The sequence below is a fragment of the Aplidium turbinatum genome, chromosome 1 (assembly GCF_918807975.1).
Source record: "Aplidium turbinatum chromosome 1, kaAplTurb1.1, whole genome shotgun sequence".
Classification (NCBI taxonomy): domain Eukaryota; kingdom Metazoa; phylum Chordata; class Ascidiacea; order Aplousobranchia; family Polyclinidae; genus Aplidium; species Aplidium turbinatum.
In genome coordinates, this window is record NC_137472.1 from 17,510,348 (window position 1) to 17,538,308 (window position 27,961).

A 27,961-nucleotide genomic window follows, 5' to 3' on the forward strand; every position below is an offset into this window, starting at 1 on the left:
AAGTTGTGACCACGCGCTAACCACTCGGCAGCAGTGGCCGAGTGGTTAGCGCGTTGGGCTTGCAGTCGAGAGCCTGCATGTTCGACTCCAGCCACCCGCACTTGCTGTTGTTTCTCTGGGCAAGAAACTTTACGATAATTGCCTCTACCCAGTGATCGATTTCGAGAAATGGGTAGTACCAAATTTAAGTCATAAGTAGAGTAGACAACCGGTAACAGACATTGCAGTCGGCTGCAGCGTGGGTCAGGTGTACGTCGGCAGGCGTACAGCGATGCATAGCGCTCAAGTCCGCTTTCCCGCAATGCAGGAAAAAGATAATAAAACAAAAAAAATTGTCTATTTGCAGAAAAAGTTTGAATTTATTGCGGGACCATAGCCCATGGGTATAACCAGGGTTGGAAGTAACGACTAGTTGTCACTATTCGATAGCGTTATTCGTTGTTTTCTGAATATCGAATTCTTAAACCCATTCCTTTTAAAAATAAATATCGAATGTGCTTTATTCTTTGCTTTTATATGCAAGCAGCGAAATCATTACCGTCAGGCTCGTTTGTCATTAATCGATATTATTTTATAAAACTGCTGAATTATTTTTTGTTGTTCACTTACTTCGTCGTCAAAACGAACTTACAAAATTTAGTTTTCTGATTATTATCCGACCTAGTCCCCTTCCTTTTCAAACTTTAAAAATTTAAGGAAAATTTTGTGGCAACACAGTTCAGAAAAACCATGCCAGTGAGAGTCGTTAAATACGCAAATACGATATTTTTAGTAGCCTAATTGCTATTCATTGCTTTCTTTAAGTATCGATAGCGGAAAGTCATTGCTTTTTTTGGGCATTATCGAATAGTGAAATAGTCATTGCTTTTTGACTAACGACTTTCAAGTTCCAACCTTAGTAGGTTACGTCTAACTATGTGGCTATCCAACCTTAGTGGCTGGAGTCGAACATACAGTCGAGAGCCTGTATGTTCGACTCCAGCCACCCGCACTTGCTGTTGTTTCTCTGGGCAAGAAACTTTACGATAATTGCCTCTACCCAGTGATCGATTTCGAGTAATGGGTAGTACCAAATTTAAGTCATAAATAGAGTAGACAACCGGAAACAGACATTGCAGTCGGCTGCAGCGTGGGTCAGGTGTACGTCGGAAGGCGTACACCGATGCATAGCGCTCAAGTCCGCTTTCCCGCAATGCAGGATAAAGATAAACAAACAAAACAAAAAAAAAACAACTACCGCCGGAATAGCACGGAGCACGGGGCCACTTAACGAAAGGACCTGGCATTGATAAATTTTATTTTAAAATATTTCAGTTAACAACTAGATTTAGATTAACAACAGATTTAGATTAACAACATTTAGATTTAGATTAACAACTAGATTAGCATTTTCGCTTATTAACTTGATGTTTTTGCCCTAGCTTGGCGTAGGGTTGGTCACAGCGGTAAACCATAATCTCTTCGTGGGAAAATTGTAACGTAAGATTCCCGAATCCGTTCGTCTGTATGTAATGACCAAAAAACAAACACTCTTTTGAAACGTCTTTTCAAAAAGTGTATTCCTGTAAAATTAGCCCGCGGCTATCGAAATTGGGATGCAACACCGTACACCACTGAAAAATTGTCACTACGATACAAACTACTTAGATAAAGACGGAATTTTTGTCCAGCTAGCAAGCACTAAGCAAACAGTTAAATGTGCGACTAACTCTCAAGCAACCATTTCACGAATGACCAGAATAGATATCAATATCTCAAACTCACGTACGCACAGTGACGTGCGGTGAGGTTCCTAGATGGTGAGGCACTACTTTTTTCAAGTCACTTTTACAATAAAATTTTTTAACAACAAAAACGGTGTCATAACTTACTAATCAAAAAAATTAGCAGCATGCTTTCACATTTATTAAAAATAAAATCCATGCGCCTATCCTTTTGGACTAAAACATCTGTGACTTTGTTGTAGAGACCCTTCTTTACTCCAAACATTATCACTAGATATTGAAAATAAGAGACGGGAAAGCAGAAAAGGCAATTTTTAAAGCATAGCCACACAGCCACTTCTTTTTTGAGTACCAATCTCTTTGAAAGTTGCAAGTTATTTTTTTTTGTTCAGTCGTCTGATGCAAACCTTATAAATTTGGAACAGGTCTTCCTTTATTTATGACTTCAACTTTGAATTGAAAGTTTAGATTTTAAAAATCTCTCAGATTTGATACTAAATCTTCCTCCATTTTATTTACATTTTATAAGAAACAATCCTTTACGCTGCAAGAAGTCACATACCACGTAGGCTCGTGGGCACTCCAGCTTGACGAAAAAGGTTTCATAGCTGTGACGTCACATTTGAGGCGTGCCTCAAATCGTAGCTAAATCGTTCATGATGATTTCTGGCGACTTTGCGAAAGAAAAAGGCACGCATAGTGCAGTGTATGGAAGTTTTCTGATCTGAAGTGAGGCAAAGCTGGCGTTGCCTCTCCTTGCGTATTTCAACGATTTTGACCACATGAACGCTCGATAGGAATATCGCCACAGAAACAAATTAAAGCACAGTTTGGGTGTAGAAACGTAAAATTTGGGGGAAAGGGGGCACAACTACAGCAATTCACACAAACTAAAGCACCTAAAAACGTGCAATATTTACTACTTTTCAACAAAAAATATTTATTCTGTGATAACCATTTCTTTGATATAACTTTTGCTTTTCCAGATGTTGGCAGGTGAGGCACTGCCTCACCTGCCTCCCCTGACTGCACGTCCCTGCGTACGCAGTACTGTGACGTAATAGTGAAAGACATTGTCACGCAATTCAAACAGGTGTTCAAAGGTGGTGATGCAATATTTCATGTTTAAACAGGTTTGACACAAGTCTTACGAACGATGGTGCAATTTTGGCTCATTTTTAAGAAAAATTCCATGACGTAAGATTCAGTAGACCTGAACGGTTTTTATATGACGTTTGATTAGGTGAACCATTGTCGGGAACAAGGGTCACTCCATGTTTTTGACCGCTTAATGTTTGTGTTTGGTTCTGCTTCTTTTGCTCTTATGGAACTAACATATTGATACAGAATCAAACAGCATTTGTTTTTTTGGAATTACTTTCTGTCGAATGATGAACAATCAGTCAATCACATCACAAGTTTGCAACACACACGCTTTCGTTTTGAACTTGACTACAGCGCAGGTGGAAACACCCAATAGGCTGCCATAATTTTGGTTGAGCTAGGCTACTACAATTTTATTAAATTATTAGCCTATTAATTGTTGTCTAAACTTTTAATATTTTTTTAATATTTTTTTAATATTACGCATCGTTTGAGTGGTGAGAACGTTTGCGTAACGTTCGCAAAGGACGTCGATTCAACGCCGCTCTAGAGTTTGAGGATGTGTCTTGGCAAAGACAGTGAATGGCATGCTAAAATAAGGTCAGCAGCTGACTCGAAGACTAGCTACAGGCTTCCTGTTGCGTTGCATTTGTGATCGCAGCGTAGGCTACTCTATATGTTGTCACTGGTTCGTCCCTCGAGGTTGCTTAAGGAGACTTTCAAATGGAGACTTTAAAGGTTTAAGTAAGTTTAAAAAGTTGCTTTAGGGGACTTTCAAGGAGACTTTCAAATTGAGGAAGCTTTATTGCATTGTAAGTCTCCCTATCCTTTTCTAAACTTCATTCAACGCACAACTTTTTGAATCTTATTTGTTTTTCTTTTTAAAGGATTAAAAATAGTCCTTTGCAAACACCAAACAATATCAACACCAAAGGTTCTCAGCCATCCGGATTCCGGATGGCATTAAAGGCATACTAAATGAAATTTTCAAACGAGAATTAAGCATTAAAATGCGTAAACTGAATACTCAAGAATACATTTCATAAAAAATTATTGAAAAAAAATTGTTTTCAATGGCGCTGGCAAGGCGTAAAGTCCAATGTTTCATTTATTTTTTATTTTTTGCAAAATGACCAAAAAATTGGAAACACTGCTCGAGAATTACGTCACCAGCGACTAGCAGTAGCATTATCAAAAGTCTTTGGGTGGGAAAGTTCAGACGTGTTGCGTTCCAAGAATTTTCACATTGATTCAAGGCCTGGACACGTTGAATCCATGTAAAAAATGCTGCTCACTCCACACCTTCTGCATTGCCTAGCTGAAATTGTTTCACATGCCTTTGTGGAGTTTGCCTTCAAAAAACTTGTTTTTTTACATTTTCATTTTACATTGATTGAAGGCCTGAATACGTTGAATCTATGTAAAAGCGGCTGATTTACTGTTTGAAGAACAAGATCTGCCATTTGAAGTTCACGCAGTAAAAACTCTTGCCCGATCAGCTAGTCGCTGGTGACGTAGAATGTAGCCTATAATCGCACGCTTCGCTGCTCACGCCCATTCACGTTTCGAAAGCTCTGACAAAAGCACGTGAAGAATTGTGGTCAGACCGCAATGGGGCCAAATTTTTTTCAAAATCGTTTTATGGTAGCATGTTAAACACAAAGAACGTGGAAAATCGCCAAGTCAGGTTTTTCCTTTAGTAGGGGAGAGTGGGGTTGGTTGAATCCGGGGTTGGTTGAATCACGGTCGACTGCGCTGAGACTAAAATCATTGAACCAAATCAGATAACTTTTTTCGCAAGGCATGGCCATCATTTCAGCATGCTGCAACGCACGAGTTTCGAAGTTGGTGTTTAGTTGGCGTTTTTGAGTACCCCCATATTTTATAGCTGTTTGTAACACTTCAGTGTTGTTTGTATTTTTCGTTTAGCGTTAGTTAGATAGTGTGCAGATGAGAAAGTGGAAGTTATTTTTGTAGCCAGTTAGCTATAAGTGTTAAGAAATCAGTAATGACGGCCAAGTTTATAATTAAACTTGATCAGTGTAAAATAGTTTTTACTCTTATTTTCTGAGATATCTTGGTTGGGTTGGTTGAATCACGTGATTCAACCAACCCCGTTATATTTTCACCTGATGAAATCGTTAATCAGAGATGAGTCAAATAATCTGCCAAATGAAACCACTAACCAATGCGATCATGTTCAAACGTCTGTGATGTCACAGAACATTGGCGTTGCTGATGAGCCACCAGCCTCGAACGAAAGCTCAATTTCTGAGGTGCAAGGTCTGCTGGCCGCCACAAGCGATGAGGAACCGGTCAATACACCTTCAACCTCTCGTTCATGTAGGAAAAGACTCGCATTGACAAGTCCCGGAGTTAATTCAATGCCATTCAGCCCTGAAATGGTGCGTAAGTTCCCCAAGGCTCCTATCAAAACCGGTAAAAGAAATGGAGGAAGAAAACGCCTCAAGTGTGCGATAGGCCTACTGACAAACACGCCAGAAAAAAAAAGCAATTGAGCATAGGACTGCTAAGAAGCCTCAAGAGAAGAGCAAGATTCAATCACAAAAAAAAGGAAAAAGAGGTTCAGCAGCTACTGCAGATGGAAGAGCATGGCTATCCAACCAATGTGGAGAAAATTACAATAACAGTGTTGACAGAAAAGTTTGTGTGAAATGTATCGTAATGGGCTCATGAGCTTTGTACAGATGGGCTGTTTATGTGCACAAAGTGTGTTAAACTGTTTTGCTTGTTTTTGTGGAATGCTATAAATATTTTGCCATTAAGTTAGTTTGCAGTTATTCCAAATAATGTGTTATGTTATACAGCACAACAAGGAATTCTTTAAAATGATTTTATGAATGATTTAACTAACTCCACCATGTGATTCAACCAACCCCGTTGTCTCAAAAAATAGTACCTTTTTTGAAATTTGCATCAATTTCAACTGCTTTGTAGTATCTATATGAAACCATTTTCATCTAGTAGAGTGTATGTCCAAGTATCAGCAGACCAATTTTCACCATGATCTGTAGTCTGTGGCGCCCACAAGCGGAATAAAACCTCAAAATGATTCAACCAACCCCACTCTCCCCTAGCCATGGACTTCTAAATAGTAGCATCTGGACTGGAAACTCAGTGGGCAACATGAGGCCAAACAGTTGCTACAACAGTTGGCCAACAGGGTTAGTTACTTGGCTGTTGGCCCACTGTTGGCCAACTGTTGTACCAACTGTTTGGCCTCATGTTGCCCACTGAGTTTCCAGTCCCTAGCCTATGACTTTACCAAACAACTGAAGTGATTGAAAGTGAAAGTAAAAGTAAACAGTGAAACAATAGGCTACTGGCTCTACCTTCGAGAAGGTGCCTTCCCGCAGGTAAAGCGCTAACAAATTAGGTGATGCGTGCGCAGAAACAATTAGGCAAATGAGCCTCGGGAACAGTCACAATGGGAGCAACAAATGTTTCGTGGTCTAAAGCTCCTGCGAGCTTTACATACGTTATTTCTACGTTCTATAATATGCACAGAAAGAAACGGAGGCCTAAGATAATTGCAAAAGATAATTGCATCGGGGCCTCAACTGACAAAGTTATACCAAGGCCCTGATTGAATGGCAGTCCAACTCAATAAAATGACAGAAAGCGCTTCCTCTACAGCAGTTGTTTTTGTTTGTCGTATCCAGGCTTACACCTGGTGGTTAAAGATTTAGATTAAGTGGACGGGAAGGCAAGGAAGCCAATCTTCGTGTCCACCTTCAGGCATGCCTTTAAGTGTCCTGTCAAAGACACAGCCAAATGCTCTTGAGCGGTGTCGAACCGGCGCCCTTTCGATTGCCGTTCCAGGGCTCACACCACTCGGCTCTACAGCAGTGATAGCCAGGGTCTTTGAGAGGATATTTTGCACCCGGTAGGCTACTAATGAGATCCTTGGGCTCCAAATCAAGATATTTATAACAAAAACGCACTGGATTCAAAAAATACGTTGTGGTTTCTTCGTGTTTCCGGGCCTCTAAAATTATCCAAAGGTTTGGGTGCAAAGAAAGTAGGCTACGCTTTGGACCCTCCTGTCAAAGCTACTGGTGATAGCCTAACTAAAAATATAATTTTATAGCCATTATCTACAATTCTACAGTAGCCTATAGTTAATAGTTAGGCCTATTCCAAGTTTGTTTAATTTCGATAAATAAACGAGCTTGGTGAATGGCATTTTTAAAGTTATGTCCCTTCGCCTTTAATAAGGCTTATTAGCCTACTCCAGTAGATTCATATGCAGTGCAAGTAGGACATGGGTGATATATTGTTTTCACAAGAAGCAAAAATGGCTACAAACGGACACCTACTTAGCCTAGGCTACTTAATACTTATTGTAGCAAATAAGACAACAGATCTCACTTATTATTATAAAGACACAGCAAGGAGTCTCAAGTTTATCGGAGTTGTAGACAGTGGCGCCGGCAGAGGGGGGCAGGCGGGGCAGCTGCCCCCCCCCAAAGTTTTGGCATCATCTTTTTAATTTTTTTTATATTAGGCCTAATACATATTGTTATTATTTTTTTAATATTTGGATCCCAACCTGAAATCAACTCAAGTTGCAAGGGGGGGGGGGGGGGGGGGGGGGGTAAAGCTTTCTCTTTTGTATTGAACTTGCTCTTCTTGCTGCTGTTATTATTGAGATTCTGTGATTCTATTCACGTATTTCGCTTGCTGCCTGTCACGTAACACTTGTTACCGGCTGTTCAGCAGATTGGCTCTTGCTTGGTTCTTGAGTGGTGGCAGTGCATACAGCAGTGGGTCATTATAAATGTTTCGAGGAAATAATGTAGATTTAACTCAACGAAGTCTACTGAAGTAATACAGTAAGTAACCAGTGGTTTGATGACTATTTCTGGCTGGAGTATTCAGAAGCTAAGGATGCCACATTTTGCTTTCTCTGTCGAGTTTTCAACAGCTTGGTATGCTATACTCCTGTTAATATTAGTTAAAGTTTATTCTATTAAACTGCAATTATGCTCCACCGGTGTTAAATGATTTTTTATTCTTAATGTTTCTTTATCCCATCCATGAAGATTTCATGCGCAATATAAGGACGATAAAGTTTAAAACACAAAATGAGCGAACAATATTATATTATATACGTATTAAGATGCAAAAAATGCAGAATGACGAAATAATGCAACTAAAGTCAACATGTTCCTACGTTTAATGGACGTTAAAATACGTTTCACTTGTAGTAAAATTCTTTTCTCATTCTTTTATTTCTACAGATATTGCGTTGCTTATTGCCTTTAAATTGGAAGACTTGCGTCCCGGCGAGCAAAATTGTGCATTTTTACATCGATTCAACGCCCTACAACGTTGAATCGATGTAAAATCAGCAGATTTAGCTGGCTGGGGTTGGCGTTTTAATTGATTTCAGTGAAGCTTGTTTTAAGCAGTTGTCAGTAGATGTAACAGAAAATATATTTCGCACTTATTCAGTGCATCGTCAGTTCTGATCTTGTTTTAATTGTTTTGATGTAAGCTTGTTTTAATGTCGAATAAACGTAAAAACATGTTGACTTTAACTGTATTGTTCCGTCATATTGCATTTTTGGCATCTTAATAAAAATTGTTTTAAAAAAAAAAAGTGATCAAAAGTGAGAAAAACTAACTGGTAAAGGTGATCAGGAACTATGACACTTCCTCAAATGGGCGATCAACCTAACACAGAAAGCAATCATTAAGAAAATAAATCAATAGTTTAATTATAGGAAGAAAACCGGTTCCACAACATAAATTATATTAAAAAAAATTTGAAATACTATTGTGAGTGTTTACTTGGTCAAATGGTTTAAGGTTTAGACTTGGAAAAAAAACTATTGATTTATTTTCTTAAAAATTGTTCTCTAATGTTGTGTTTTAAACTTATCATTTGATTTTGTGCATTTTCCTGATGAAATTTTTGTGGATAGGAAGAAGAAATATTAAGAATAAAAAATCATTTAACACCGGCTGAGTATTTATAGCAGTTGAACTACGCCCGGTGGCCGTCACAGTATATTTATTCAATTAATTTTTATTAGCCTCAATTCTCACAATGTCATAGGCTACGCAATACGCATGTGACCGCCTCTGCGTTACTACTTACTATGTTTTATATATCTACTATGTTTTGACATCTGTATTTTCCAAGCATGGAAAAAGGTTTTCACAGCGTTTCAGTACAGTATTTGATAATTTCTCTGTCAACTAACAGACTAGTCAAAATCATGAGGCATATTTAAATAACAGACTGTTGGATAGTCAGAAAGTGCATTTGTAAAAAATGGTATTTCAATCTGGAAAAAAGATACGCAGAATTTCGCTAGCCATGGCACTTGCAAGTCCCATACGGAATCAAACTGTGATTTATTTTGAATTTTATTTTTTTTAACAGATCAGACAGGTCAAAAATGTGGGACTTTTGGTAGGCTATATTGCAGTAGATAATAGCAGTAGAAAACAAGAGAAATTAAATAATATATCACTGTCTTGCACCAGTGGCGTAGCCAAGGGAGGGGGGTTTGGGGGTTTCAACCTTTCAAATTGAATTTACGGATGTTAATACATTGTTTAATACATAAATATGTTTAATACATACATTAATACATACACTGGATTCACCATCGGCGGTCGTGTAATATCCAACCACTTTCACTGCCAACCTCTGGATATCCAGAGACAAAATTCTAAAAAATCCACACTGTTTGCAATCACCATAAATCTGGTCTTTGTTTGCCAAACTGCATGAGTCTGACTGTTTTAGAAACAGGAAGACTTTTATTGTCTAAAAATTGAAAGAAATTACTAGGTTTGTATTTAAATTTTTCCTGCAATTATCAATTATTTACAAAAAGTTGTCATTTTTTGTGCAAAGTGAAGTATATCCAGTTCTTTCTTCGCAAAACGCGTCAATATCGCCGTGACAACCTTTGTGCGGCAAGCGTAGTACTTGCCTGACATCTACCGGTGAAGTTTATCGCAGTTTGAACATTTTTTTCAGATATCTAAACGGAACCGAAAAAAAATCAAAAAGCACAGATTTTTTGTAGTTTGTCATAAATTTTAGTCATTTAAGGCATTTTCAAAAGAAAATGCACAAAATTTGTAAACATATTGTAAAAGACTGTTGAAAATGCAACAACTTTCATGTTTTGATTTGTTTTCTAGCAGTTGCCGTTCTCAAAATACAGCAGTTCAAAATCAAAGCCTTTACTCAAGCTAAATCCTGAAAATTTCATCAAAAAACGCGTGGCAGTGAAAGCCATTTTGACGATATGGCCATTTTGAATAATTTTAAACTGAAAATGCAGGAATACCTAGATGCTCTGTCAAAAAATGCTGCTAACTTCGGCCTCCAAATAAATGTGTCCAAAACCAAATGTATGACAACCGACAAAACTAACAACACACTCAATCTCACTCTCTATGGAAAACAAATAGAACAAGTACCAGAATTCATATATCTTGGCCACCGACTATTCGCGACCAACGATGGAAAAACTGCAGTGCAACACCGAATTGGCTTAGGCTGGGCAGCATTTGAAAAGAACAAAAAGATTCTAACATCCAATAGACTCCCAATCAAACTGAAAGCAAAAATCTTCAACACCTACGTTTTACCAGTCGTGCTGTACGGTCCAGAATGCGTAAATTGGACATCATTAACAATGAAAAAACTCACTACCTTCCAAAATCACATCATGAAAAGCATGACCAACAAAAGGTTACTTGATCACACGAAAATAGAAGATCTTCTAACTATGACAAAACTACATCCAATTGCAGCAATAATAAAATCAAAAGTTTTAAAACTGTTCGGCCACACTAAAAGATTACAATTCGGAATCAGCAAAGTTTGCACAAAAGGCAAAGTAGAAGGAAAAAGAAAACGTGGCAGACAACCAAAACGATGGCAAGACAACATTCAATCATGAACCGGACTCAACTTGACGACACTGGGCGAGTTGGCTCAAAATCGCCACTCTTGGAAGCAAATAAAGCCATGTTGCAATCTGCCGCAGGCGGAGATAAGACTGATGATGAATACAATGAAAAATGATGATGAAAAAAAAGCAATCAACCTATGTCTCTAAAACAAAGTTTGCCTAATTTTAAACGAAACTGCATTAAAAAAGCTAGTTTTGCCAATACCAAACATTCAAATATCTCAGCCTGGAATTAGCAACAAGAAAACATAGACACTTCCCAGTAAACATTTTTCCTTGGCCCAACGTTGGCTGATGGTTGTTCGGGTTGGCTGAGGGTAGTGTAATTTTTCCAACTTTTGAAATATTTTACTTGAAGATACCTTCGAAGAATTGTTTAAGTTTCTTTCATGGTATTCCTTTTACAATTATTGTAATGGGACAATGAAAATGCAAAAAAAGTTAGAATTAGAAAGTCGTTCTTGCTAATGTTGGTGTGCAGTTGTACAGAACGTTGGGCCAACGTCATTATTTGCGGGCGAACTACGGTAACCCCTCAATTTTTCTACATTGGCCCAAAGATTTTAAAATAAGTTGGCCCAACTGCGACGAATGGTGCAAGATACGTTGAGTCAACAGAGGAGCACTATTTTACCAACTGTCACACTACGTTGGGCCGAGGTACAATGTTTGCTGGGTTAGCTTTATTTCCGAAAAATGCCGAAGAAAACATGATTTTATCCTTTTGCTATGCCACCGGACGGAACCATTTTACAAGAATATTCATACCCACAAATTTGTTGAAAATGCTCTCAGAATGCACCTAACTGAAAGTAATTTTTCAAAATTCTCTGGGGGAGGCCCCCCCAGACCCCCCGTCGTTGCCACAATTGCACCACAGGGAACGTGATACATCAAGTAAATGTTGGGAAGAATGGATGCGCCTCCGGCCAATAATTAATTGTTTAAATTTGAGTTGTAGCGTTTGATTAACAGCGCTTCCTGAATTTTGGTGTCAAATTTGGATTTGCCTTTGCGTAAAATTTTAACTGAGTCAGCAGAGAATTTTCGATCTGTGCAAAAAGATCACTTCATGATATGGTCTTTGATGGCACTTTTCTTTAACTCCCTAAAGTTCAGATGCTCCAGTACTCTAGTGGTCAAATGTCTGGTGGACATATGCTACCGATGTACCGTACGTCAATGCCGAATCACACGGACAAGTAAAACTGTATAAGACATTTGAGCAGAGAGACAAAGGCGTCTGGGAGTTTAATGGAAGATACGAACCACTCTGAATGTTTTGTAAGTAGAAAAAACGTCCACATTAAATTTACTGTTTACAAAATTAGTGTTTTGTTTCAAACTGTTTTCGTGCTAGTTGTTGTTTTCGCACTTATTTGTGTTGGCAAACGAAAAGCTAATTCTGTTTCGTCATAGCCTAAAATTTAAATGACGAAAAAGTCGAGATCTATAGAAAATTGCGAGAGTGGACGTAGGGGTGAGGATGCTGCTAGTAGCATGGGGTTTACCAGGCCAGCTTCTAATCTGATTGAGAGAACGAATCCTGATGTATCGGCAACCGGTGGGCCGTGAGTGCCTTTAAATATTAATTAAAAGGATGGGCATTAGCATATTGTCGCAAATCACTCGGCCGACATTTCTGAATTAGCCCCCCCCTAAGTTTTTTTTCTGGATGCGCTACTGACTTAATTTAATAACCAATAAGTTACTTAGTTAACCCCGTTAGCTCAGTGGTTACGCGCCCGGCTCAAGATCACGCGGCGCTGGTTCGACTCTCGGGTGTGTGCTTGAGCAACGCATTTCAGGACTGCTCTCCATTCAGCGGCACCTAGTGTCAAGACCCTCTACAAGTATATGCGAAACTACCAGGAATAACCTATCAAGGCTTTGTCAGTCCGAGGATAAAGATTCAAAACCAACCAACTAAATTACTGTTTACAGCAGCGTTGACAGAGAGGTCCAGAGAGTACTTTGGAACTGGAAACAAAAAAAAAAACACCTCGGATTCTTTCATATAAGGTAGTACGTTCTTCTTAGAAGTGTCTTCCCTTGAGTCTCCAAGATCTCGTTGGTACCGGGCCTAAATTATGTTTCGGAGCGTCCGATTCGGCTAGTCCTATTCGGCGAGAGCCTTTTTCGGCGAGTGCCCTATTCGACGAGTTTTTGAAATTTTATTTTTTAAAGGGAATTATCGGGTACCGTAGTCTAACTGTTTTCACATCGTTTTAACGTCGCTGAACGCGCAGAAAGGAATAAAAATAAAATGTTTGAACTATTAAATTAAAATTCGTCATGTCAGTTCAGTTGTTTTTATTTTTGACCATCATATCAAAAACAATACACGTCAACATAGCAAAGGTAGAAGCGACAAAACGCGAACGCTAAAACGTGCTTGAATTCGTCATGTCCGTTACAAAACGCGAACGTTAAAACGTGCTAGTGACCGAAGTAAGTTATTGAGTTGAAAGAAATTTGGCACGGTCGCAACACCTTCAGAAAAATTTAAGATGTGAAGGAAAAATAAAAAAAATAAACTGTTACAAGAAAAAAAATCATGTTTATATCTATAAGTTAGTAGGGGAGACCGGGGCTAAAAGTAACAGGGGTAAGTTGTAACACTATCATTTTCTACCCAACTAAACAGAAAAATGTATTTCTCTATTGCGCCCTCTATCAAGTGTATTGTAGCTAAGTTACAGAGAAACCCTCGTTTCAATATCTCTCCGTACAGTTGAGTTATAACGAAAAGCATTTTTTGCCTACTGAAAGTAAAATTTTAGAAAAATAAACTTGTAGTAACTACGACAAGTAAAAGTAAGCTAGAGGGCTGGTCTTTTTTTGTTGATATAACCATTTACTTAGGTATTTAAAAAATTAAAGGTGACCAAAAATATGTGGCATTTTATTGGTGAAATATCGAACAGTTTATGGCTAACTGCTATTGGGGCAAGATGTAACAAGAGCTGTGTTATGTTCTTTGGCAGTAAATGAGCTAGATTACTTGGTAACTGTTACAATTATGCGTAATTATAAAAGAAAAAGTGAACGTGGGAAGATTCCACCTGCTGTATTAAAACGTGATGCTGAGGAAGCCATCACTGGAAATGAGTCTATTTGAAAAATTGCCAAAGATTACAACATATGCCATGTGACTTTGTTCAGACTGGTTAAGAAAGTTAAAGGAAAATTTAACTAGCCTACCTAAGATAGCTTACTGATTGTAAGAAAAAACATTGAACACCTGTAGGCCTATGTCTTTCGAGCGTATTCGAACAGTAGACCAGGAGAAAACTGGGTCAGGTGTGAAAAGTGCCATGGTTGGTCGCATTCTCAATGTACCGAGGGATTGCCAAAGTATTATTGTCACCTTTGTGAGGAGTAAAGGAAAAATGTGAATTTTTGAAATGCCTATTATATTGTGTGCAGTTTTGCTTTAGTGTGTACCTTCTGGTGAACATTTTCTCACCTTGAGGAGTGAATAAACCTTTATTGAGCAAAAGTGAATGTTCAGTAAAGTGTTTGCTATTTATTAGCAGCAAAAATATTCTGTTACAACTTGCCTCTGCCTGTATTACAACTTGCCCCAGATCCGGGGCAAGTTGTAACGCCCGATTGAAGTTTTTCTAGGCCAATTTTCTCAAAATCCTTAATACATATCACAGGGCTTTAGGTGGAATAATATGCGTAAATAGTCTACCTATACAACTAATCTCCAAAAAATTCGCTCAGACTTGTTTTTACAGACATATAACAAATAATTCAAAAAATGTTACAACTAGCCCCGGTCTCCCCTACTTTTGAATAGTTAAAATGATTAGTTTGGATCAACAAATGTGTAGCCTACAGCTTGGATTGAAAGGAAATTATCGGGTACCGTAGCCTAGTTATCCCCACCAGCAAAAATTTGTTCCAAGAACCCAGTTAGCCTAACAGTTCATTTTTACATTGTAGTAACAGAATGAAAAGGCTAACCAAATGTGTGGCCTATCGTTTTAACGTCGCTAAACGTTGAAATCGTGTAGAAAAGATCACTTTGATGACTAGGATACGTTGCAAGCCTTAAAGCAGCCGGCGGCCATCGCCGCTAAGTAGTGCTTGAATGACCGCCTATGCTACCTCCTCCGTCGGCCAAGTTTGGCCGCCGGTTTCTTCTAGCCAATTATTTAATTTCGCAATAGAATGATTGTGGATAAAATGTCGAAAATATGTAGTATCAAAAAGTGACGCAGAATTAGGTCAGTGCATCATAGTCACTACTGTTGTATTGAATATATCCAGCTGCGATCACCAGCGCTGTAAGTCTTGTTTGCAATTCCCGATGTTTATTTTAACGAAGTGTTAATCCGAAGTGCTAATTTACATCGGCTGGCAATATTGTCGTTTTTATATCGATTCAATGTTGTCGGACATTGAATCGTTGTTAAAAAGGAGAACTAGGTTAGTTGAAATCCGTGGGTAAAACACGTGTCTTCATAGTTGAGAACGCTGTGGGTTAGTGACTTCACACCTTCAATGGTGACATCATAACGGAATAAATGGTCAGGTTTTATGAAAGGCGGTATGCAGTTGAAACAATTTACTGAGCTGCGAGCAGTTAAAACAATTTAGGGTCTTTAGATGGTCCCGCAATACCGGATTACAATCCCGATAAAGCATTTAATGCGTGGTACAACGATTCTATTGCAGGACGTCGCCCAGACTTCAACAACGCTAAGTGATCATTTTAACATTGTTGCATGTTTAATGCTATTTACTTGTGCTATCGTTATTGTATTTTGGCCTCCAAGCACGCAGATTTGGCCGCCAAGGAGCTCTCGGTAGGCCACGATGGCTGCCGAAAAAAAACACGAGTTTTAAGGCCTGCGTTGAAACTGAGAAACATTCACAGAAGCCCTTCGACACGTTGCATTTTTAAGATAATGTATTCAGACGTTGAATCAATGTACAAATGAACTGTTAGGCTAAATGGGATCTTGGAACAAATCGAAGGGCTTCTGTGAATGTTTCCCAGTTTCAACGTATCCTAGTCAGCAAAGTTCTCTTTTCTACACGATTTCAACGTTTAGCGACGTTAAAACGATGTAAAAACGGCAATTTCTGCTGGTCAGGATAACTAGGCTACGGTACCCGATAATTTCCTTTCAATCCAAGCTGTAGGCCACACATTTGTTGATCCAAACTAATCATTTTAACTATTTAAAAGTACTAACTTATAGACATTAAACATGATTTTATTTTTGTAACATTTTATTTTTTTTATTTTTCCTTCATTTCTTAAATTTTTCTAAAGGTGTTGCGACCGTGCCAAATTTCTTTCAACTCAATAACTTACTTCGGTCACAAGCACGTTTTAACGTTCGCGTTTTGTCGCTTCTACCTTTTTCTACACCTTTGCTATGTTGACGTGAATTGTTTTTGATATCATGATCAAAAATAAAAACAAGTGAACTGACATGACGAATTCAAGCACGTCTTAACGTTCGCGTTTTGTCGCTTCTACCTTTGCTATGTTGACTTGTATTGTTTTTGATATGATGGTCAGAAATAAAAACAACGATGACAACGTTTAACGATGTAAAAACGGCAATTATAATTAGGCTACGGTACCCGATAATTCCCTTTCAAAAATAAAATTTCAAAAACTCGCCGAATAGGGCACTCGCCGAAAAAGGCTCTCGCCGAATAGGGAACTCGCCGAATCGGATTAGCCGAATCGGACTCGCCGAATAGTAGCAGACCCAAAAATACAAAGCCCAAAATGTAGATAAGTTACCAAACTGTCTGCATCTTCAGTGCTATGAACAAATATTTTCACCTTTATATTTTTATGTTCATGTATTTTCGAGAATCGTTATTTTTTTCGAAATAAACCAGGAAGAGACAACGCTCCACCCATTTAAATTTAAGTTACAAAAGCAATTGGGGAAACACAAGACTACCAGCGGATCTTGCAAAGGCAAAACTTTCAAGAGTGAGTTTAGCTTCTTACAATTGCATGACCGTTATCGAGTTCTTAAGGCAGGTTTCTTTTTCTTCAAGCGATTTCGATTTCCACCCAAAGCCCTTCGTTTCGCAATGATTTCTTTCATTCTGTAAACAATTTGCATAAATACATTTCACAAGCACAGTATACTAACCTACAAACAGAAGCATGATTGGACAAAACCTGTTTTGCCACTTGCGATAAAATTCGTCCGCGCCCCGATAGCTCAGTTGGCTAAGCGCCTGACTTCAGGAACAAAGAATCCGCTAAATCAAGCGGAGCTGGTTCGACTCTTCGATGTGCGCTTGAGCAACGCATTTCAAAGACAGCTCTCCAATCTCCATTCAGAGGCTACTAGTGGATGGAATAATTCACAGACAACAAGACTTCAACAATGAGAAACTTCACAGTCAATCTCGATGACCGCGCCTGCGTTAGTAGATCAAAGTCTCCGCAATTGCACTATGTAAAATTGCCAGGATTGAGCTATCAAAGAAGCTTTGGGGATATAGATCCCCACAATCAAATCTGAGTTAGCTTCATCCAATTTTAAATTCAAATTCGATGTTAATCTTAATGTCTTTATGCGTGAGTTTCACAACGCAGAGAAATCCAAACTTACTTTCTCTTCTGATACTTCTTAAACTCGGCATCAGCAAGCAATTCGTCTGCTAATGTTGTCTTCCTCTGCTTCTTAGGAAGTCTCGAGGCATAGAAATCAGCAGCATTGTCCATGATCTTCCCAATCTAACAAGAGACAATGGTAATAAAATGCTGCGATGCCGACATGTCCACTTGGACTGCAGGCATAACAAAAACATCATTCTTTCAAAAAATAAATACAAAAACGTTTACTAGCGGCCAAGTCTATAAACGACGATACAAATCGAAGACTACGAGGAGAGTGCAGCATACTGGTGTAACACTTCCTACAAACAATGGTAAATTGCACCTTTAAGGAGATTGATTACCTCACATGTAATAGAACACCATGTTAAAACTTCGGTAGAAATTTTGTCTTGTTGTACCATAAGTACGTACATGTTAAAAATAAACGTAAATATGTTAAAATGTGGTTACGTTACTCGGCTTTGTGTGCCTGCTTATGATCAGGGCTATGGAGTCGGGCCAAAAACATACAACTCCGACTCCTTGATTCAAAACTGGCCGACTCAGAACAGGCCAAAACTAGCTACAAAACTGTTTATAGCTCCGAACCTCAGTTGGTGCTAAGCCGAGGAACACCATCGGATTTTTTAATTTGAATTTATTTCAAATTATGTTGGTTTGGGATGCTGTACGTTTGAAGCATTTTTACCTATGGACAAACTTATAGATAACAAACTTAACATGCCAATAATCGCAAGCAAGTTGCTTTTAAAACAAAAGAAATGTACCTGGAAGTATTTGGGCTTCGTTTTCCGATCGTTACTTTTGTAAAATCTCTTAGGATCCAACAAAGATCGCATCTGCAGCAAGTCAAGGTCACGCTTGACCTCTTCCGTCATTTCGGGAGCCTTCATGTTGAACCTTTGAAAAAGAAATTGATGACAGAAAAAACAGGAAGACTATTGATGGTGGCCTACAATGTTATTGTATTTATATGCCCGGGAAAACACGTCTCCAAAACGTACCTAATATTGATAAATATCTTATAACTTACCCAGCAATCGATTTAAAAAAACAGTCAACGCATTTAAGTTAAAAATGGCATAACGTGGTGTTTAACTCAACCGAATAACACTGATGGGATGCTCACTGATATTGCATTGACTTAGTTTTAAACGGATTGTTGTTTTGAAAGGAACATTCCAGAGCATTGTGTAATAATAGCAATAAGAAAAGGGGAGTTGTATGTAAAGTTACAAAAAGAAAAAAGTGCATCAACTTGACACTGGGGCGTCCAAATCCTCTAAGTTACAAACAAGGTTCTAATATTTTTTAAAGACAATCCCAGCCTTATTTTTGATCAAGCCTGCCAATAAATTGCTGTAAGTCGTCATGTGGCAATATTACCGGGTGCCGTATTTGCCAAAAAAATACTGGGCATTGAAGCCATTGCTCTATTCATTGTTAACAATCATTTTACTAAGCAGTAGTCTTGAATCGCTCGATTGGATTGGCCAGTGGTGAATTAGACTACAGGATGCAGCAGCAATGCAGCATGATTGTTATTTATATGACATAACGTTAAATCCGCGGCCCACTTTCGTATCATTCCATAACAAGGTCAAAAGACACTCTTGCTATTCTTGTTGTGGAGAAACTTGAACGTTTTTGGTTTCAATCGAAAATTACAATTTAAAGAATTGAAATTAATCTTGAAGCACATGCTGTGGTGAAGTAGTTAACTGATAAGGTAATTTGTTTGTACTACAGGGTGGCCCAGCAAAGTGTGAACTAAATTTCATATTAAATTTAAACACATTTCCGGACTACTAAATTATTTGTATTTATCACAGACTTATAATATAACCATCCTAGGATACTACTATTTTATGAATTCTCTGGAAAATTAAGGTTGCACCCATGGAGAAGACTTTAAATAAGATCTTGAAACGCACTGTCATAAGGAGCTATCACCTGCAAAGATTTTCAAGGTTTTGAAAAGGATTTGAGTCGTTCTGATGCATACAAGGCAGTAAAAAGGTTCAGAAAGACTGGTAGCTGCATACCAAAGGTCAAAAGCACCCCAGAGAGGTTCGTAAAAACCAAAAAGCTCAATAAGAACATATTAGAGAAAATTTGCAACGGAATCCTGGAAGGAGCACCAGAATACTTCCTAAAGAGGCACATGTTAGCCGTTCAACCGTCCAGAGCGTGCTGGTAAGGAATCTTAATGTCAAGCCCTACAAAATTACCATACGATAACTTTTTTTGTGATGCCACAAAGAAGAAGAGGTTCAAAAAATCAAAGATTCTTCTGAATAAGCTCCTTGATGACACGCAGCCACAAGTTCTCTGGACTGATGAGAAATTATTCACCATTCAAGCCATACACAACAGCCAAAATGATAGGATTTGGTTTAGATTAATTTAGGTGGTATTTGCTATGTTAAATTACACTAATAATTATTTGTTAGAAATGCTTGATTAAGCGACAGTTCTCCCCGCTGTGTAACAAAGTGAATTTCAGTTTGAAACATATCTCTGCTTTTCATATTCACATATCTAATAATGCAGTGCGTAAATACAGTGACATAGGCAAAGAGCGTAAGAGTTAATATTTCACTAACAGATAGCCTAGGGCCCTAGGCCATCTTAAACGTTGGTCAGACTATAAAGTAATAGACTTAGCATTACGCTATTCTTGATCAAAAATGTCAAATTATATCAAATGTTTCCTTCCCAAGTAACAAAATCCTGCGTACGCCGCTGAACGTACCCTCAATAGTCAATACGCGTGGTTCACTGGGTTGAATAAGCCAATTACGTCGTCTACATAAAACATTATATGCGAGACGTCAAGAGTGTTGTATTATATTGTTTGTTTTAAATGCAAAATCTATCCAAATGAGCATGGGCTCTATCCAAGGGGGGGTGAGGAGGGTGATCACCCCCCCACTAATTGGAGTGGGGGGGTGATCAATGCAAAATCACCCCCCCACTCATTTGGCTTTGAAAAGGTTTTGTGCTATTTTATTAATCAAATTTTGAAAAATATATTTTCGCTGTTGGCACATTTTGAATTTTTTATCAATATGAATATATATTTCATTTCAATATGATTTTTTGGTTTGGCAACCCTGAACTACAAGCCAGGCGTTTACATTGTGTTTTAACTTAGCTTGCTTGGTAGCCACTTTAACAAGAAAAAATTCTGCCACTGCAAATGACTAGAATGACACCGCCAACCAATCAGAACATGTTATAAGAGGCTACCGTCCAATTGTGACTTCCTCGCACTTAGCCAGAGAATTAATCTTTGCTTTGAAATTTATTTGGTAATTACAGAAGAAAAAAGAGCAATAGCAGTCGAACCCACGTCAATGAAATGACTACTTTCTAACCCTAACCCCTAAAAAGCCAACCAGTTGCCAACTTAGTCGGCAGCAGTGGCCGAGTGGTTAGCGCGTTGGGCTCGCAGTCGAGAGCCTGCATGTTCGACTCCACCCCCCCCCCCCCCCGCACTTGCTGTTGTTTCTCTGGACAAGAAACTTCACTATGAGTATAATTGCCTCTACTCAGTGATCGATTTCGAGTAATGTAGTACCAAATTTAAGTCATAAGTAGAGTAGACAACCGGAAACAGACATTGCCGTCGGCTGCAGCGTGGGTCAGGTGTATGTCGGAAGGCGTACACCGATGCATAGCGCTCAAGTCCGCTTTCTCGCAATGCAGGGTATCATCATCATCATCATAATCCATCGTCGGTTTGTTCCCCACTAGTGGGGGTGGCCGATTGTTTCCGCGCAGCAATTGTTTTAATCCCTTTTCTCCATTTCACCCTGTCCCTTGCATCTTCCTCCTTCAGTCCGACTTTTTTAAATTCATCCTTCACTTGTTGTTTCCACGTTCTTCTTGGACGACCGCGTTTCCTCTTCCCATCCACCTTTAGATCTAGTGCCTTTCTAAGAAAACTTCCTTCCTCCCTCCTTATCACATGTCCATACCATCTTACTCCATTTGCCCTTGCCAGTTGGTCTATGGTCTCTCTCATCTCTAGCATATCCAACAATTCTTCAGTCCTTTTTTCCCTTCTCGTTTTCACCCCACACATTGCTCTCACCATTGACCTTTCCGTTCTTCTCAGGATTGCCAGTTCACTCTCTCTCAATATCCATGTCTCGCTACCATATAGCATTGCAGGCCGCACACAGCTCCGATATACTTTCCCTTTCATCCTTAGTGAGAATTTTCTGCCATACAACATTTCCCCACATTCCCTGAACTTTGCCCAGCCCAATCTTGCCCTTGTTGTCACCGCTGCTTCACATCCACCACTTCCATTTATCCGATCACCCAGATAACAGAAGTCTGTCACTGTTTCGATGCCATGGCAGAACTCATCATCATGGCCTTCCACTTCATTCCTTCCTTTACTGCATTTCCCACAAACAAAACACTTCGCCAATCTTGTTGCGGCTCTCTTGACATTAGCACATCTTGCATGTACCCACTTTCCACATTCCTTGCATTGCATTGAATTTCTCATCACTCTCTTGCCACATATTCCACAGGGATCTACTTTGCTCTCAACAACTGTTCCTTCTGCTCCACTCACCATCACTTTTGTTTTTTCAAGATTCACCTTCATACCCTTAGTTTCAAATGCTTCTTTCCATTTCTCAAACTTTCTCTCCAGTCCCTCCATACTATTACTTGTCAAGACCAGGTCGTCTGCATACAAAATTTCACTCAATAAGCCCTCCCTCACTCCTTCAGTTACAACGTCAACCACAATAGCAAATATCAGAGGTGACAAAACTGATCCTTGGTGTACACCAACCTTCACAAAAAACTCGTTTGAATAATTTGATCCAACTCTCACTTTTGTTCTTGCATCCTCATACATAGACATCACAGCTCTCACTATTACCTCCGGTATACCTCTTTTCCTCATTGCCCACTCCATCGGTAAAAATATGAAAAACAAATGAACAAACAAACAAACAGCTGATAGAAAATCCAGCACTTGATTTGCTTTGTATCATCTTCTTTTCGCCCTTTTTCACGTCACGAAAAACGTAGTTTATGATTGGTTCGAGTTTTCATTTGCAATGCGAGAAATATTTCTTGTTAAGTGACTACCAGTTTGCTTACCCAAAAATGCCCTTTCCGAAACATACTTTGTGAAACGATTTGGAAACCCTATGCTTCGATCAGAAAGAAGCTGATGCTGCAATGGGGGGTCTGGGGGGCGTAGCCCCCCAGAAGTTGAAATGACTAGCCTATGACGATTTTAGCCCACTGTCCAAAACTCACCCCCCCGAATTCTAAAAGTGGATAGAGCCCCTGCAAATGAGTAACCTAGTTGTTGCAAACTAACAAAATATCGTCAATGCAAGCTGAGTAGTGAGTATGATAGGCTAATGTTATACAATATAACTTGCTGGTTATAATTAGCAAATATGGGCGTTGCTTTTAATTGGTTTTCGTATCAAAAAGCATTTTGAATTGCTTTCATTGCATAATCTAACTTTAAGTACCAGTCTTTTTCCACCACGAGTTAACTACAACATAATTAATACTGTTTTTGAGACATAACATGAATAATAAGATAAGTACCAGTCTTTTCCAGCTGTGGTTAATCTTTCCCTCTTTTTAGCTTTTTTCATTGCACGAGCACTCTTCTGCACCGGAGCGGAGTGCTTTGCCTCATAATCGCTGCTCAGGACTGAATATTTTTTTATCTGATAATAACAAAGAAAATATTTGTCATTAACCAATGAAAATTGTTTCATTTTCCAAATAGCACTGAAATATATAGTTGAATCAATTGAAAATGAAGATATGACAACTGAGAAAATATAGACATTAGCATGATGTTTACCGGAATGGCCCGTTTCGGTGAGTCCGATCCCTAATCGGTGATTTTTTCACTTTTTTTTAAAATTATCAGGTACCGTAGCCTAATTATCATTGCCGTTTTAGGGTTAGGGGTTAGAAACTCACCGAATAGTAGCAGACCCGATGTTTACAGTAAAATTTCTGGCAAATTAAGATGCATTTTCGACAGTAGGCTACCAAGATAGGAAAAATACTTTTCTTCAATTTCCACCCAGAGGACTTTTGTTAATATTGATCCTTGAGGATGTGTGACCAGAAGGTGGTTGGTTGAGTATCCCAAGGTTAGAACGTAAAAAAAAAAACTTACTGTTTCATCAACAGAAGAAATGTCCATCAATTCCACAGGCTTAGTGTCATCTGAAGAGGAAATCGAAGGGAGGCTAAGATATGACTTGAAATCAACCTCCCCAGGATCAATACTTGTTGGTCTGTGACATAATAAACCTTCATAATATAATATAAGTAAATGCTAAAGGCCATACTTGCATTTGAACAAGAAAAACGTCTTTACTAGCTATTTAAAATAAAAACAAAATGCAATGCATGATGCATCCAATGGAACATATTCTCTACGCCTACTTTACGATTTAAAGACTAAGTCACAAACATAAAAAGACGTACGTCTAAAGCAGTGGTTCTCAACGAGAGCGGTACCACCCCCCAGGGGGCGTTTTGACTTTGTAGGGGGGCGGTATGATTACTTCAGCTTAAGGGGGGGAGGGACGTTTTGATTATTAGGGGGCATTCTGGTTGAACCCATCTACCGCCCAGCGTAACGATTTCATCAAAGAGCTTCTATCTTCGTGGTAGCATTTCCTACCTCATACCTGGTGGAAAAGGTATTCAGCTGTGTTGTTCTGCTACAATGCTACATATCAAACTGCGAAACCCACTTGACATATCCATAAGAGGTGATCTTCGAATGTTTCTCACTGACATTACACCGAATGTGAAGAAACTGGCACTTTCTCACCAAGTTCAAGGTTCACACTGATTACCAGTAGGTCTATAGGCCTACTGTTTTCATGCTTGCAAATATGTATTTGCTTTTCATCAAATATAGTTACTAGCTGGGTTTTTTTTTTCGGTCATTGACCGATTTTTTAGCAAAATGTCCGAAAAAAATATAGTCAATTTGGTCAAAATGTCCGAAAAAATATGTAGTCAACGCGTGCAAATCGATTTCAGTGATTGCAAAGAAGCTTTTTGCGCCACTCTACAATTTTTTGTCAATCGGAAATACAAGACATAGACTTAGTCAAATTTCAAATGGCGTAGACTTAGTGTTTGAACGTTGATCCAATGTCTTATTATATGTGATAACGCAAATACAGAAGCAACATTTCCCAAACGTGACTTTCAAGTGTGACGCAATGTTGCGTCGCCTTGGAAAGGTCAAACCGCTTGGTAGAGATTGATCGGTCCGTTCTGTCAATCGGGACATTTTCTCAGCATGTTGCATTATCAATTTTTGAGCTAGTGGTCAACACTTTCGAAATGCTATTGACCAGACCTGGATAACAACGAAGTATCCCTTTGAACGTTGATCCAATGTCTCATTGCTTGTGATAAACGCAAACATGAAAGTAACACACTCAAAGACTTCAACTTCCTAGGAATGCCACTGTGTTTTCAAATCTTTCCTTCGAGTCGTGGAAAAGATTGATCTGTCAGTCGGGAAGTTATCAAAGCATGTTGCATAATGTTGTTAACTTTTGAGCTGGTGATAACCTCCGTGAAATGTTTGACTTCACATCGATAGATAGTGATTTTGTGTGATGGTTTTTGCAACGTCGTACTCCACTCCATTAAAAATTTTAAATTTGAAGCAATGTGTAATTGCGAACCAAGTGACAATTGGCGGAAAGCTTTAACAATAGCTGCGAAGCGTGGCACAAATTGGCCAAGTTTGGCAGCTAATTGCTAATGCTTTGCTGACTTTTAATGAAGAGAAGTGAACGCAACCGTAGAACGTGGATTCAGTTTGCATTCTTGGTTGCGAACTCCAACAAGACATCGAAGCGAGCACGCTACAACGTGAGCGGTGAAATTGTTGACGAGTTAAATCACTTTGTAAATACGAACCATTAGAGCGTAACGTGTTTTTTTATTTGGTCATTCTTACTTGTTTTTATTCCTTTCTGTTGTGCAATAAAAGATGTTTGTGGTCGGGTGTTGCAAGGTTGAATTTTGCTGATGAACGTTGAAAAAACGTTTGTCTGTTCTAACTTTTCTCAGATATAACACGACAACGTTTCTCAGCGAAACTTCATGTTGTAGCTAGTCAGGAAGTGCAAATTTTGGTTTGTATCAGCTACTTGAAAGGAAATATTTTCATCAGAAAAAATGACCGAATTTGAAGTCGTTTCGGACAAATGACCGAAAAGTCTCAGCGAAAAAAAAAACCCAGGTTACTAGTCTTTAAAACCCTTAGTCCTTACAGCCTGTTTCACCCTAAAAAAGGGATCATCAAAAGGTCCTTATTCTAATAGAAATAGAATTCTATTTGAATAAGGACCTTCTGATGATCTCCCTTTTCGGGTAAAACAGGCTGTAAGGGTTTTAGAGACTGGTAACTAGCCTATATTTGATGTAACTCGCTCTGCTTGGCTTTTTGCATGGCATTGAGCACTTTTGTAGTACTATTAATACTATTTATTCTTTTATATTCAATTTTCGTAATTAATCGTTTTTGTTGGGGGGCGGTAACATTTTTCCAGTTCATAAAGGGGGCGTTGGGCCAAAAAAGATTGAGAAACACTGGTCTAAAGGTAAGGCTACCAAACAAAATGTCTTGTGAGTAGTTAGGCACTGGAAGTTGATCTTACACAGCTTATACAATATACATAGAATGATAGGATCCAATCAACAGATTAGGCTATGACTTGCAAGCGCCCACATTGTGGTAGCTTGGCGATTTAGACAGTACCCTATTGCTATTTTGCTTCTGAGTGAACTGTCTTTTATTGTGAAGTATTGTTTTTAAACATGAAGGCAGCTACACTTTGACGTCAAAATATTAAGAAGCTACCTCACTGTGACAGGCAGGGTATGGGAATAAATGGAAGGCATTTTTTACATCTTCCATCCTGAGATACTTTTTCATTTCATCACAAAAATTTCTTCCATCTGCAAATTTTATGTTTTTTCCACTTTATGTGCAACAATATGCTTTTCTATTGTTGCTGGCTTATATAAATATATATATACATTTTCAATGTAAAAAATATAAAAATGGAAAAAGCATTTCTTTGCTCCACCAACAAATTTTTTTATTCAAATTATGATACAAAATTTGCACGTCTTGATGCAATGCTAGAAAGATCATGATAGAAGACTATTTCCATACCACCATAAAAATTTGCCATTTTTGACAATTTTCATCTTTCATCCCAAAATTTACTGAGTAATGTAATGTTGGCGCTTTTTTGTATAATGATACCTTTTGATTCATTAAAAAATTGTTGTGTTTTGATAAAAGTATATACAGTGAATTTTGAATGACAACTAGTCAACAAGCACAGAAACACGTATTGGTACCTTAGTTTAAATTGTATATTTACAGTATATATATTAAAGGATTAATAAACAACTTGAACTCTTACAATTCTTCTTCGGATTCAGAAATAGAGGAATCCTTTGGCAACTTTATAAAGAGTTCCGACGAATTATTCTTTGTAGTAGATTTCATATTTTCTAAAAGGTTATCTGCAAATTTTAATGTAAACTCATCTATGTCATAGTCTGATTCATAGTCACTTGAAGTATCATCTGGGTTGTCAACTGATGATGAGTTAGTGTGCCTTGCTGGACTATAGTGTTCATTAATCAAGCTTTTCATACAATCTTCCTTTAAAATGATCTTTTCAACTTCTTCACCATACTTCAGTGGATCGTGATCTTCATCATTGAGAAGTTCTTTCTTTCTTTGTAGTCTTGTGCTACGTCTTTTCATGATTACAATTTATGTATACTTGCAGTTATAAAATCTTAATACTTAAAAATATGGTAAAAAAATCATTAATATCGTATAGGGTCCATGTGCGATTGTGCGTATTGCAAGTGCGACCATCGACAAGATTGTGTTCACTTCATAAAGTGGTGAATATTTTGCAATTGAAAATAATTTGACAAAAAAATTAACAGTTTATTTATCAACAATGTTATCAAAACAAGTTTTATCTGTTTACGCCAACTATGTGACTTGTTTTTTGATTTTTAAACTATGATTTTAGAAAAAAAATGTTTTTTTTTTTTTTTTTATAAAAAAAAAGACATCCTGACTTTCAAGCGACATATGCAATTAAACATAAATACATAAGTCAACAAGAATTGCTTTTATCAAGGTGTTGTTGCTTCTGACTTCAGATTTATTCTATCACGTCTGGTTTGTGAGATATGATACCAGAAAATTGTCACTTTTGTCAAAAGTGGATGATTTAATTTAATGATGTAAATAATATCCATCATCATAGTACTTGCCACAAGATAAAACCTCAATATTTCTTACCTAGATCTAACAATAACTCACGACAAAAACTATTACAGTACTTGGGGCCCCTGGCATAGTGTAAGGTTCCTTCTGAAATTAAATGTTTGCTTCCTTTTTCATTTAAAAAGCAATTTCAAACATATATATCTGGTTGGTTACTGCTCTTGCTAAACACAGT

At 38.2% G+C, this 27,961-nt stretch overlaps 1 protein-coding gene across 1 annotated transcript; it reads right to left on the bottom strand.

Moving 5' to 3' along the window:
• Window positions 1-16,626: 16,626 nt before the first annotated feature.
• On the bottom strand, window positions 16,627-27,279 carry LOC145780960 (uncharacterized). Its single transcript, XM_082592648.1, has 6 exons — window positions 26,897-27,279; window positions 23,599-23,719; window positions 23,010-23,134; window positions 18,179-18,311; window positions 17,404-17,528; window positions 16,627-16,888 (listed from the first exon to the last, which is right to left on the bottom strand). The coding sequence occupies exons 1-6, from the start codon at window positions 27,244-27,246 to the stop codon at window positions 16,801-16,803; spliced, it is 942 nt and encodes a 313-aa protein (XP_082448774.1). The 5' UTR covers window positions 27,247-27,279; the 3' UTR covers window positions 16,627-16,800.
• Window positions 27,280-27,961: the final 682 nt, after the last annotated feature.